Source organism: Mchenga conophoros, linkage group LG14 (genome assembly GCF_057382185.1).
Source record: "Mchenga conophoros isolate Kocher_MC1m ecotype Shallow Benthic linkage group LG14, M_conophoros_male_GT1.1, whole genome shotgun sequence".
In the NCBI taxonomy this organism is placed as follows: Eukaryota; Metazoa; Chordata; class Actinopteri; order Cichliformes; family Cichlidae; genus Mchenga; species Mchenga conophoros.
Window position 1 is genome coordinate 23,605,302 of NC_140539.1, and position 14,904 is coordinate 23,620,205.

Sequence of the window (14,904 nt, forward strand, 5' to 3'; positions counted from 1 at the left end):
ATCAGATTTTGTAATCTGTTTTGCTGGTACAGTTGTAATCTGTAAGTGATTGCCTCTCTTTCTTTTCTCCACTTGATACAGCAGATCGAAAGTAAAACTTGTAATTCAATTATTTATAATGAATGTCTACAACCCTCACTGCAGAAGAGGCAGTGCATTGTTGATTCTCAGCGTAAACCAGCAAGCCTTTCCAGCCTGTTATACAACCGCAGAGGGATTACCACACCTGCCTGTCTGTAGTGCTACGGTTCTTATTGTACTGCTGAGTGTTCTCCTGTTTCCTAATTCATTTATATTATCTACTTACACTTACACGATTAGCATGTGGACACACATCCAATCACATTCACCTGGCCCAGATAAAACGCTGTTCTATTGGCTCTTGATCTTGCCTCTCAACAAGAAAGGCTTTTTGCATTTAGACTGTGTGAGGGGTCGTGACCCTTGCTGACCTGGATTAGCACAGGCTCCTGCAGCAATCTCATGAGCTGCCAAATATAGCCTCTGCCCAGGATAGTTTCTAGAGTGAAGACCTAGGCTGACCTGCCCTGACCCAGTCTGAGGCTATCTGGAAGAGTCTCCTTTCTAACACAGAAGCACTGGACGGGGGAGTGTATTGCAACATTATGGGAATTTGTGAACAGTTACAAAAAAGAAGAAACAAAAGGATGTCTGTTTCATTAATGACTAATTTTAGAATAAACATGTCAAGGAAATGCAGGTGAAGTAAAGCTCAGTCAATTTATTGATTTATGGAAAATATATCACATCTTTCCATACTGGACACACCTTCAGAAATTAACAGTCCAATAACCATTTACTTCCAAACATCTGACTCAAATGTAACCAATTAGTACGCCTCAAACAGAGCAGTATATTAAGTTTCACACATTGAGGAAATCACAAGATTCCCCAGCTTAAATTTAGCCAACTGTTCAAAAACCTAACACTGAAACCAACTGCACATCTAAAGCTGAAGTCGTTGCTACAAACCCATTTCATTCCCCATATGAAAGCCTCAATGAAACACATCACCCCCCCACCACAAGCAGTATGTGTCAGTATACACTGAATGTATTCGGTTTAGTAAAACAGCAAGCCGACTGGAGGTTGAATCACCGGACTATAAATTGAAGATCAGACAACAACAAGGACAATGAGTGAAACATGTTGTTATAGCAGCAGCAACAGTGACATTTGGTTTCTTTTTCTTCTTTTAAAACAAAACTTTTTTTTGTCCTCCATTTTTTTAAACAACCACATGGTTTATACCAAAGTGCAAATATGATGAACTGCATGTATTTTTATATTATTATATTAAGTAGAGTTTTTCTATTCTAAAGAACTACAGGTCTTGCAAGAAGGTTGAAGGTTTTTTTTTTTTTTTTTTTTTAAGAGTATTATGGCACATTTCAAAACCGAAGAGAAAACATGTCACAGATCATTTACTACAACAATAGGCATTGCAAATTTAACGATACACTTATATAGATATAATTTGTGACCAAAGTTCGTCAGCAATACATTAATATTTGAGAACACATTTATAAAGCGTTACATCAATATTGCATCATCAGGATATCTGTTTGCAGAACAAATGTATCAACTGCAGTCCTCAAGTGTGTTTTCCCAATAATCATCCTGAAGCAATTCAACACACTCCCGTCTTCAATCAGTGCAACGTAAAACCCACGACTCAAAACAATACAAAATAACATCCAACTGAGGAAAACAAACAAAGAAAAAAAGAAAAACCATCCAGCAATTTTCAGTCCCTCGTTTTCGTTCGAACTCTTCAAGGTTATAAGAATGCTCATCTCCAGCAGAGCACCAATAAACACCCTACATTGCAACTATTTGCTCTTGCAATAATCAATAGTGACACAAATTTTTTACAGATATATAGCTATATATTTATGTATATACCTCCAGTGTGTACACAACCTGAACACTACCTCTGACAAGATCAGAGCTTCCTTGTTGTCACGAGAGACAGTCACAGAAAGGGTGCATGCAAGAAGAGTACTCAATTCAGTATTTGGAGAGTCACCACTGGTGCAAGAGAGTCGATTTTCTTTGTTCAAGACTATCAGGTAAGAATTGAAAAGCCAACTTCTCTACATGAACCGTGGCATAGGTTCCTATCCCTCTGCCTTTTACGATGTTGCGCTTTCCTCTAAATTAATCAGGAGCAGGGTGACTCAGCAGAATCTTGGTCTGAAGTACCAGGGGCTTTGGCCCTCTTAAAGCTTGGTCCATTAACTTCTCTAGGGATTATTCTGTTCTGGTGGTGATGAAACAGATACCTTAGAAGTAGCTGGATGCACTAAAGCACAATTTGCAAACGGTTTAGATAAATGATTTTTTTTCTGGAGGGGAGGGTAAATTTATCATTTGAGAATTGTTCTTTTTTTTGGTATATTTGACATATTTGACAGTGATCTTAGAGGATAAGCAACGTTAAAAGAAATTTCAAATTTCTCTTCACTTGGCTGTCATCATCTGGACAAACTCTGTGGAAAACAAAAGAACAGAAAGCAACATTTAAAGTTACGTTAAATAATGAACAAATAACTAACTGTAACAGCACCGTTACCAGATGGAAAAAAAATAAGTGCATACACACAAACTTGTAGATTTTCACATTTGCAGACTCACAAAAAGTATGGTGGTTAATAATTAAAATCTCACCCTCGTAGTTGACCTGACCATCTCCATCAATGTCGGCCTCGCGTATCATCTCGTCCACCTCCTCATCAGTGAGCTTCTCACCCAGGTTGGTCATGACGTGCCGAAGCTCTGCTGCACTGATGTACCCGTTACCATCCTACAGGTGGCAAAACAAAAGCAGAAAGTTAGCTTGGTGTCTTCTATGTTTACAGGCAGGTGTGTGTCTACAGATACCATAGCGCCAGAGACAAGGCTATTCCCTTCACCTGTGATGTCGAGATCCTGATTTAGGAAGTCTATTGAGCTAAATGTTCAATATTTGTGTGTTTGTGACGCTTAATATAATAGTCCGGCTAGCAGAAAGACAGAAACGCTCCAGAATATCGCTTATGCAGACATTTTTCACTCTTTTGTCTAGCCATCATCATGGATCAAAGTCATTTCTAACAAATACAGAGGCTCTCCTTTTGCTGAATAGTCTAATTAAATATTTCCACTTTACTCCTACTTTACCTTGTCAAAGACTCTGAAGGCTTCTCTGATCTCCTCCTCACTGTCTGTATCTTTCATCTTCCTGGCCATCATTGTCAGAAACTCAGGAAAGTCAATTGTACCATTACCTTAATAAAATAAATAAATAAAACAAAAACAAATAACAAACCAGAAAAAAAGTGTTATCACCGTGTAATTTACCAGAAAAACTCAAAATCAGATCAGGAAAATTAGCTTATGACAATGCAAGGTAGTTCAAAGTATAAAAGGAAATGCACATCATTTTTATTAATCACAACAGACAAGGCAACAAAAACAACAAAGACTAGATTCAATCTACACACATCTATACAGAGAGAACAGAAACAAGTTATGCCATCTCAGATATCAGGATCTGCATTTATGCCAGTCACTAAATTCTTGAATGACAAAAGAATTCTCTTCATGAAGAGCTTTCTCAAAAGTAATGCAACTTCAAGCTCTTGTGCATGTTAGTTTGATCTCACCATCAGCATCTACTTCATTGATCATGTCCTGCAGCTCAGCCTCTGTAGGATTCTGTCCCAAAGAGCGCATGACAGTCCCGAGCTCTTTGGTAGTAATTGTACCATCGCCATCCTTATCAAACAGTGAGAATGCCTCCTTGAACTCTGTACATTTGCAGAAAGAGAACTGTGAGTTGTAATGAAGACTGAATCCAATGAACATTCACTGACTATACACAATAGTCAGTGCATTTGCAACAACTGGGACACTGAACAGACAACCCCTGATAAGAAGAGCACAGGCTGAATACAAAGCACTGCAGCTTTAATGTAGACATGCAAGCATTTCTAGGACACCTGACTCAAAACCCTGCTGCTTCTCATTACCCAGGGTCTGATTTTATACCTAGGGAAAACAAATTGAATGCAATTATCTAGTTAATAGTATGGGACCATAATTAGCATACAATCCCATAGACCTGCACATCTTGTATAATCTCTGAGAGCCTAGTTTCTAAGGTTTGTTGGAGAAATTAGGTGTTGCTAAACCTAAAACAAGTCAAAAAGGCTTGGTTAAGGTATGCACTCACCAGCAATCTGCTCCTCAGTCAGCTGATCAGCCTGTTGAAAAGGGAAAAAGACACTGATAAAACACTGATGCTTCAGCATGGAAATAACCTCTTTTTCAACCCTGCCACCATTTACAATTATTAAATCGTGCATTGTATTCAAGAAATACAGTTTTTAATGGCAAGTTCAACTTATATCAGGACTAGGCAAATAAGATAAGACAGCATTTAAATCCCAGAGACAGGAAATTCACACTGTTACAACAGCACAGTAGAGAGGGCAGTTATATAGACACAGCTGCATCATGCCTAAGAACAACAATACTATGCAAAAAACTGAAGAAAATATACATTATACAAGGTAGAGGAAATATACTTTAGACATAAATATATGTACATATACAGTCCTGGTCAAAAGTTTAAGACCACTTGAAAAATGGCAAAAAATAATAATAATAATAAAAACAAATTAAAAATCATATTTGGCATCTTAACAAGGTTCCAAGTAGAGCTTCAACATGTGGATTCATTGTCATTTTCTGTCAGACAGAAAATGTCACACTGTCATGACGTTCTGATGGCAATGCAAATAAACATTCCCTTTCTGAACCCTGGGGTCCGTTCTTCGTACCTCGCTAAGTAAGTTAGCTGGATTTGATTGTTGACGATTTCGCGTGATCTTGGATCGTTCGGTTCCCCGAAGCTCATCCGGGACTTGCTGTCATAGCAACAGATCCGTAAGCGTAAACCTGCTCGGGAGCAGGCTTACTTTATGTAAACAAGATTAGATCCCGGCCACTCAGGTATGTCCGCTTCATTTATACGAAAGCAACAGCGATATTTTACCACTGTTTTACCATCCATCCATCCATCCATCCATCTTCATCCGCTTATCCGAGGTCGGGTCGCGGGGGTAGCAGCCTAAGCAAAGAGGTCCAGACCTCCCTCTCCCCAGCCACCTCCTCCAGCTTGTCCGGGGGAATACCAAGGCGTTCCCAGGCCAGCCGAGAGATATAATCTCTCCAGCGTGTCCTGGGTCTGCCCCGGGGCCTCCTCCCGGTGGGACATGCCTGGAACACCTCGCCCAGGAGGCGCCCAGGGGGCATCCTTGCCAGATGCCCGAACCACCTCAGCTGGCTCCTTTCGATGTGGAGCAGCAGCTGCTCTACTCTAAGCCCCTCCCGGATGGCCGAACTTCTCACCCTATCTCTAAGGGAGAGGCCAGCCACCCTTCGGAGGAAGCTCATTTCCGCCGCTTGTATCCGCGATCTCGTTCTTTCGGTCACTACCCACAGCTCGTGGCCATAGGTGAGGGTAGGGACGTAGATCGACCGGTAAATTGAGAGCTTCGCTTTTACGCTCAGCTCCCTCTTCACCACGACTGACCGGTGCAGCGTCCGCATTACTGCAGCCGCAGCCCCAATCCGTCTGTCGATCTCCAGCTCCCTTCTCCCATCACTCGCGAACAAGACCCCGAGATACTTGAACTCCTCCACTTGGGGCAGGAACTCATCCCCGACCCGGAGTGGGCACTCCACCCTTTTCCGGCTGAGAACCATGGCCTCAGATTTGGAGGTGCTGATCCTCATTCCCGCTGCGTTACACTCGGCTGCGAACCGCTCCAGTGCGAGCTGGAGGCCCTCACCCGATGAAGCCAACAGAACCACATCATCCGCAAAAATCAGAGATGAGATTCTGAGGCCACCAAAGCGAAAGCCCTCCGCCACTTGGCTGCGCCTAGAAATCCTGTCCATAAAAATTATGAACAGAACCGGAGACAAAGGGCAGCCTTGGCGGAGCCCATCACCCACCGGGAACGAGTCCGACTTATTGCCGGCAATGCGAACCAAGCTCTTGCAACGGTTGTATAGGGATTGAATGGCCCGTAGCAATGGGCCAGACACCTCATACTCGCGCAACACCTCCCACAGGACGCCCCGAGGGACACGGTCGAATGCCTTCTCCAGGTCCACAAAACACATGTAGACTGGTTGGGCAAACTCCCATGCACCCTCAAGTATCCTCGAGAGGACAAAGAGCTGGTCCAGTGTTCCGCGACCAGGACGAAAACCGCATTGTTCCTCCTGTATCCGAGGTTCGACTAGCGGACGAACCCTCCTCTCCAGCACCCTGGCATAGACTTTCCCGGGGAGGCTGAGGAGTGTGATCCCCCTGTAGTTGGAACACACCCTCCGGTCCCCCTTCTTGAAGATGGGGACCACCACCCCGGTCTGCCAGTCCACAGGTACTGCCCCTGATCTCCACGCAACATTGCAGAGACGTGTCAACCAAGACAGCCCTACAACGTCCAGAGCCTTCAGGAACTCGGGGCGGACCTCATCGACACCAGGGGCTCTGCCCCCAAGGAGTTGTTTAACTGCCTCAGTGACCTCGCCCCCGGAAATATTTTACCATAAATAAATATTATCAATGTAACAAAAGATAATGCAGTATTTGATTCTTTTATTGATTCCATACAGATACAGAAGTGGACTGAAACTGACTTTACTCCTACAGAGCACCCATGCTATCTTGCATAGATAGAGCGCTTTAGGTTGAAGTTGTAAAATGTTGCCTTTGTTGTTTCTTTCTTTGGGTTTTTTTAGGTCATTTCCTAAAAAAAGGGAAATGTACTATTAATCATTCTATTTCATGTATTTGATTATTTCAGATGTAATTCATATTTTAGAGTAGTAATAGTAAATTACTTCGTGTAATCAAGATGAGAGACCACGGCTATAAAAGCGAAGGTGGATTTGGGAAGTCGGTCGCAGCCATGTCCTGTCCGTATACGCGAGCCACCCATTGCGGAAGGTGCAAGATTGATAAGGAGAGTTTTCAGAATTCCGCGTATATTGCGGGATAGACAGGATCCTTTAGCTCAGCGCGACAGTGTGCTCATTTTCCCGTGACAGTATTATTTACTTAACCAACTTGTTGACGAGGAGGTGCAGGACCACCACCTGTCTTTTTTTGCTCTGCCCTTTTCTTGGTTGCTGTTATAAACAAACAAACTGATTATTTCAGGGTCTCTTTTCAAGAGACTAAAAGCAATATAAGTGATAAATATTACCATTCTGTAGGATATTCTTATATTTCACTTTTACTTGTTCCCATGTTCTAGTGGGTCCTGTTGTGGCTCTAATGTGAAAGAGGATATAATGTAATATAATATAATAAATTTACCCTACCGCCTACTGGTGTTGGCCAGAGGGGCCGATGGCGCGATATGGCAGCCTGGCTTCTGTCAGTCTGCCCCAGGGCAGCTGTGGCTACAACCGTAGCTGCCTCCACCAGTGTGTGAATGTGAGAGTGACTGAATAGTGGCATTGTAAAGCGCTTTGGGTGCCTTGAAAAGCGCTATATAAATCCAATCGATTATTATTATTATTATTATTATTATTATTATTATTATTAATATTATTAAATTACTTACTAGTTTAATTTGTCAGCAACTTTCTGCCAGCCCTCTCTCCTTGCTTTTGCAGCGTTCCCTTGCGTTTTAATTAAACTCTGAAACTCCTGAAATCCCTCAATCAAGAGTTCTTGCTCTGCTGCCGAAAAATACCGAGCGCGCTCCTTTGACATTTTCGCCAACCAATCAAAGGGTTGCCGATCAATGTTTCTACTATCGATGCGTAGCCCCTGTTAAGCCACCCAGTGATCTCACATTACTTCATCCAGCTATACTAATCGTCAACAACAGGTGTGTTTGGAGAACCGGGATAGCGAGCTCAAAGTTAGCGCGATGATTTGATCTTGGATGTGTCATTTGATCTTGGATGTAGTAAGTGAGGTACGAAGAACGGACCCCTGGTCAGGTTGTTGAACTGCATAAACAGCGTCTCTCGCACCACGTCATTGCTGCTGAGCTGGGACGCAGTAAGACAGTCATTTGGAATTTCTTAAATGATCCTGATGGTTATGGAACAAAAAAGTCAAGTGAAAGGACCCAAAAGAATTTCACCAGCACTGAGCCGGAGGATCCAACTGGCTGTCTGTCAAGACACTGGACGATCCTTGACCCAAATTAAGGCCAATGCTGGTGCTGACTGCAGCCCCATAACCATCAGACAGCATCTGAGACTGAAGGGCCACAAACACAAAAAACGTCTTCAAAGGCCTCATCTCCTTGATAGAGATGGGTACCGATATCCGGTGCTATTATGGCTACAGATTAAAAATGCCCAAGGCGAAACGGTCAAAAGTCTGGCTGTACTTCACAGCAAAAGATGCAAACTCAGCAGCCTGCAACAAGTGCTATTATGCTGATACTGTAATACTGTGCAAAGGAGGTAACTCCTCAAATCTGATGAAACACATGGTGGCGCATAGCGTTTTTTTAAAAGCCGAGAAATGCACCCTATTTGATAGCTTGCTGCGAGACCTCACACCGAGCACATCTACTGCGGGTGTGGTGCCTGTTATCAACCCGGAGTCAGCAACTTGAACCCGAAGAGGAGAGTCCTGGCTCCTAGCCCTGCCGTGTAGCAGAAATGATGACAGATGATGATGGCAGCAGCAGCCGTTCCTCTCTGGGCGAGTAGCTTAATGTTGTTTGTGTGTAATTTACGTTGAGTAGGCTAACCACGTTATCAAATTAATGCATGTAAGGTGAACTAGCAAACACCGTCGTAGTTACATGCGGCTGTCTTCTTGTTTGATGGCAGATACTCCCTTCACCCTGGCCAAAAAGGCTAAAATGACCAAAGAAAAAGTGGGAAACAGCTAAACATGAGAGGTTTTTGGACAAAGTTGGTGTTTTTTTCCATTGTTTAAGCACTGCTTCCAGCCAAGAGTGATACCATATATGCCCTATAGCTGCAGAAAAGGCTAACAATGTTATCTTTTTACAAAAAACAGCTAAACATGAGAGGTTTTTGGACAAAGTCTGTGTTCTTGATTCTTTAAGCACCGGTTCGAGCACCGACACCGTTTCAAAAGTACCGGTTTGGTATTGGTATCGGATAAAACCTAAACAATACCCATCCCTACTCCTTGAATGCCACAAAACTGACCGTTTGGACTTTGCAAGAAAGCACCAAACATGGGACATTGAAGGTGGAAGAAAGTTTTATTCTCTGATGAGAAAAAAGTTAACCTTGAAGGTCCTGATGATTTCCAACATTACTGGCATGACAAGCAGATCCACCTGAGATGTTTTCTACACGCCACAGTGGAGGGCGGCGCCATAATGGTCTGGGGTGCTTTTTCCTTCAGTGGAAATATGGAGCACATTAGGGCTGTTCGATATAACGATATATATCGGATGACGATATAAAAACGTCTATCGTTTCATTTTACGCTATCGTTTGTTTCGTGGTGTCGCAAAATAAACTGTTAACGGCAATATTTTTTTCATCGTTTTGATGGTCACTGTAGTGGCTATATTAATTTCTTAAAGTTCTCTCTTTCTCTTATATTTAATATAACCACACTACAGACAGACAAGCACCTGTTTTTATGGGTTGTCGTTAGCAACAACGACCAGGTAAAACCATCGCATGTCCGCTTGTTTATTTTCCACATAAACCTTTCACAAGAAAGCTCAAGATCCTGTTGAGAATTTTCAAAATAAACGGAATCACGTGAAAAAGTATGCAGAGTATTGACGGATGAGAAGCAAAAAAAGAGTCGTCAGGTGCTAAAAAAATAAACCTTAGACTCAAACGTTAGAACAGGCTTTCCCCGCAGCACGGTGTGTAATAAATACAAAGAAAACGGCGGCCGTTACAACCTATGCCTAAAAATGTGTAGTTTCATGCATCGGTTAAAACACTCGACTCCAGGTACAAGACGCCCAGCTGGAAACACTTCACCTACCTGAGATTCACAGAATTTACAGGAAATATTACATTTTTTGTGATTTATATTGTTATCGCACGATAGAAGTTTTATATCGGGATATGAGATTTTGGTCCTATCGCACAGCCCTAGAGCACAGGAGGTGCAGGGGCATCAAATGGCTGCCGCCTATGTACAGATGTTACAGAGAGCTTCCCTCATGACTGAGGGCCCTCATCTGTGTGGTAACGACTGGGTTTTTCAACAGGACAACGCTATAGCACACAATGCCTGCAGGACAAGGGACTTCTTCCAGGACAATAACATCACTCTGTTGGACCCTCCTGCGTGTTCCCCGGATCTAAATTCAATTGAGAACCTTTGGGGATGGATGGTAAAGGAAATGTACAAAAATGGACAACAGTTCCAGACAGTAGATGCCCGTCATAAGGCTGTCTTCACCACTTGAAGAAATGTTCCCACTCAACTCATGGAAACGCTTGCATTAAGCATGCCACAAAGAATTTTTGAAGAGACCAACAATAATGGTGGACCTACTCATTACCGAGTTCATGTCTGGAACTTCGATTTCTGTTTTGGGGTAGTTTCCGGTTCTTTTGGAAGGGTGGTGTGACATTTTCTACCTGACAGAAAATGACAATGAATCCACATTTTTGCACAGATTTGGCCTTTTTAAGGCTAAACTTTTGATGAGCTGTAAAACAGCCTGTTTCAGTTTAAGCGTGGTTTTCAATAAATTGCATGCTCAAAAAAATTTTTGTCTCACTCCTATTTCTTCTTGTTGCACACTGAAACTCTACTTGGAACCTTGTTAAGATCCAACCATGCAAAATATGATTTTTTTGCCATTTTTCAACTGGTCTTAAACTTGATGGGGAAAATGATGAAATTTCATAAACAAGAAACGAAAAGAAAGACAAATGAAACAGCCGTTTCTCATATTTTTGGAAAAGAAATGACTAAGCAGTAACAAATTAAATCACTTCTGGATTGATATAAAAACCCTGAAAACAATCATTTTTCAAAGAAAAACAAAGAATTTCCAGCAGGCAAAATGGAGAACACGTGCATCAGGCTCCACTGTGTACACAGGCTCTGCCAATCCAAATGCAATTTAGACAAACTAATTCAAAACAGACTGCAGTATTTTCTGGCAGCTGGACCCGGCCATTACCTATGACCTAGATAAAACTATGTTAATACAGCATAAAAAGCTTTACAATAAACTTAAACTGTAGATGTGTTCACATTTTCACATACAAATGTATGTAAATTAAAGAAATATTGTTTGAACTCATGTAATAATAATTGTTAATAACTAAATGAAAATATTCTGGGAATACTAGAAACAAGAGAGCTCCACCATCTTGAGATATTGTTAGCCGAGCAAACTTGCATTAAATCGGCTCAACCTAAAATCCAACACTGGAGTTTCTGCAGTCTCAGTCTGACTTGGCCAGTATTCAATCACTCTCAGAAAAATTACTTAAGGTTTGTAAATGACTTATTTAATTTGTAAATGAAGACAGATTGCCAAAAAATTGCTATCAGTCTGAATGAGCCTTTGTCAACGAGCACAACTCGAGGGGACTCGACTGGCTGCCTACCGGCTGTATTCTAGTTAGATTACAACAGAACAAGAAGGTTACTGAGAGTACATTTAATAGTTAAATAGGAATGTCTAACTATAACAGTGCTTGTATGCCTGACCCCCCACCCCCACCAATAGAAAACTGAAGTGAGATAACTTTTTTATTGGATAAAAAAATAAAATAAAAAATACAAATTAACTTTGAGGAAAAAAAATACTCATTTGAAAAAAGAAGAAAAACGGCAGTATGTGTTAATGCAAAGTTGCAAATGGTTAAAAATCACAATAATATTGTATCATGACCGAATTATTGTGATTTCTTATTGTGGGGTGTCTGCTGATTCATACAGTGTTCAATATTTTTTTACCACATTCTCTCTCACACACACACACACACACACACACACACACACACACACACACACACAAAATAAATTCATTAATCAAACAAGGAATTTAACCTCATGTAACACAAATTCATTCTTCAAGTTCATCTGAGACATAATTGTGCGCTCCATGTGAAGCCTTATCAGGCCTGTCCAAGTCAGTCAACATGCTCACTTCAGGCTGAGAAAGTGCGATGAGGGACTGGTATAAATACTCCACAGCCCGAAATACACACGCCTGCTATAATTAGTGAGACACGAACAGGGTCGCCAATGTAGCACACTGAATATCACCGCAACTAACCACCTCCTCGACTCTTTAAAAAAAAAATTTTAATTAAAAAAAATAAAATAAAATAAAAAAATACATTATGTTAACAAAACAAAAAACAGATTAAACCCTTTGAATGTGCCTTCTGCTTTGCATATTCCTTCAGGATGTTTGTTAGAAAACTGAAATACCTGCTGCATAAAACAGACCATTAGAGTCTGCAACAATTTAGCACTGACACTAATTCGTTGATGGGGATAAGCTGATAATGCTATATGTAATACTGCCTAAGGACTCACTGTGCATTTGCTGTTGAGCTAATGCCTCGAATAAACATGTTTTCACTGTATCCACATGCTCTTGCACCACAGATAATGGACAAATGAACTTGCTTTTTCAAAACCAAACAGATTAAAGCCAACATTTCTGTAGCAAAATTTCTGCGGTGGTGGTGGTAATGCCATGCATTCAAGTCAATTTCAATGAGTCACCCATTTAAGGGGAAGGGGGGTAGGCAGAAGGGAGCATGGCAGACTGCAGAGTATCCAGTCTGCTCACTGCCAACCAATTCAGTGTTGCTGAAGCAAGCAGTGTCTGGATCAGAGCACAGCTGGAGGATTTATACAGCTGCTGTAAAAAGTACTGCTTGCTTTCAACTCATCAGTACCCCACAGAGCATGTCATATATTCTTATGTTGACAATATTTTTCTGAAGTGCAGCCAGTTAATCATATTTGCAAATGGTGTTTGAGCAGCATGTGAATAAATTGGATTTTGTAGCTGTCCAAGTTTCCTTACTTGGCAAAGACCGCAAGGGACTCCATTCGCCTGCTCTCTTACAGAATGCAGATGAACAACAGACGACACATGATAAGATATGATACAGATATTCACATGCAAGTATATATTAGAAGTATTTAAAATAGTTAGATCCCATCTTGGAGGGTACACTGCGGGTCCTGACAGCCGACTGCACCAGGGATGCTTGGTTCAATGCGGGGGGAAGGGAGGCGAGAAAGGAGGGGTGGAAAAGAGGATCATTCAGCAGAAGCAGAATGCGGTTCAACGTTATGGCGCAATACGTAACGCAGGACATGGTGTCATGGTGGTACTGAATCTATTCCCAAATTGTTGCAGCGCCTTGCTGAAAGCTTTGCAATATGACAAACAAGTGTTGCTACCTGTGAGCCGTATTCTTATGTAACCCCAAACGGTGGTTGAATACGACCCCTTTTCTCGCTTGTTGCGCATGTCCGAGTCCGTTCAAAACACCCTGCTGATGTGGCTAACACAGATACTGTCCGTGCTGCAGCACCTTATGTGGCATGTCGAAAATGACAGTTACTCAGAGTCCCAATGTCTTTCTCGCAAGATTAACGAGATGGGTAAAGATCACATTCACACTGGACGGTCTATTTTTACACAGCACCTTCACCGGCACCACGCCCACTCTCGAGTCCAAGCGAACCAATAAATAAATAAGTGAGCAAAAAAACAAAACAAAAAAACCCCAACAACAACCCAAAAACCAAATGCCACAAATATCTGTCCAAGCTCGGGGACTGCAACCACATCATCAACAACTCTGCTAATCAACCGAATGAATGGTGATACATTTGAGCATTAAACAGGCCGTTTGTGTCCTCTCGCAATACAGCGTGTGTGCTGCGCATTTGGCAGACACTAATAAATAAAACGTTTCTCTTCTATCTCGTCAGCTGTTAAGCACACATAAAACCACCGATCGAAAATTGCGATATATAGACGATAAAATGATGAAAAAAAGAGCGTTGTATGCACGTCAGGTGTGGGATTTTTCTGCAGTTTGCCAATATTATAAATGCCATTGTGAAGGGAAGCCGGAATATGCTTTATTGCTTCAGACCGTATGCATTTACGATTATATTACGCATTAAAGTGTCGCATGAGGACATTACGATTTAAACGATTCATAGCTAAGGCTAGCTAGCTTACGTTAGCTAGCTTACACTTACCATCGTCCCGTTGACTTTTCAAGCTCCGTGAAGATGAAAAAAAGCTCAGTTAAATGACTTGTATTTTATTTACTTAGGGATCACTTACTCAAATAGAACAATAAAATAAAACAGGACTTTAAGTATAAGAAATGCTTCGGGAAATCTGTGTAGACAGTATCCTTCTGTTGCAGCAGAGTTGCCCGGAAACCTAAACCAGCGACGTGCTGTACCACAGTTTGACAGCCGTGTATCCCTCCGCCGCTGTCTTGTACGTTTTAGTCCCACTGAATCCACTGTCAAAATGGAAATACACGAGCATTAAAAAGCTCGTTCTGTTGCGGTAATCATTCACTGTTTATCGCCTAATAATTATTTGACACTTAACAAAGAGCAAACCACAATTTTTGCTGCTTTACAAAATCAAACCGCGCAAAGATACTAGCCCCATTACCACGTCTCATAAACAGTCTATGGGAGAAAAGAGTGTTCCAGTGATCATACTGAACACAATACTAATGGGCCATTTTAAAATTACAGGGCAATTTCTGTACCGCTCATTAATTTAAAAACCATTCGTGCAAAAAATACTAAAATAGACATTTGTGGTTGAAATTAGACTTGTCCTGGGACAAAATACTCCAAAACATGATCTCAAATCC

General features: G+C 41.6%; 1 protein-coding gene across 1 annotated transcript; it reads right to left on the reverse strand.

Annotated features, from left to right (window-relative positions):
* Positions 1 to 722: 722 nt before the first annotated feature.
* calm3a (calmodulin 3a (phosphorylase kinase, delta)) lies at positions 723 to 14,482 on the reverse strand. The gene is made up of 6 exons (XM_085243485.1): positions 14,264 to 14,482; positions 4,238 to 4,268; positions 3,669 to 3,812; positions 3,184 to 3,290; positions 2,692 to 2,827; positions 723 to 2,513 (listed from the first exon to the last, which is right to left on the reverse strand). The coding sequence occupies exons 1-6, from the start codon at positions 14,264 to 14,266 to the stop codon at positions 2,485 to 2,487; spliced, it is 450 nt and encodes a 149-aa protein (XP_085099611.1). The 5' UTR covers positions 14,267 to 14,482; the 3' UTR covers positions 723 to 2,484.
* Positions 14,483 to 14,904: the final 422 nt, after the last annotated feature.

Coding starts and splice junctions, on each gene's coding strand:
- calm3a (XM_085243485.1), bottom strand. Junction 3,291..3,668: donor CAATGAAGTAGATGCTGATG/GTGAGATCAAAC, acceptor TATTTTATTAAG/GTAATGGTACAATTGACTTT. Junction 2,514..2,691: donor TGGTCAGGTCAACTACGAGG/GTGAGATTTTAA, acceptor TGTTTTCCACAG/AGTTTGTCCAGATGATGACA.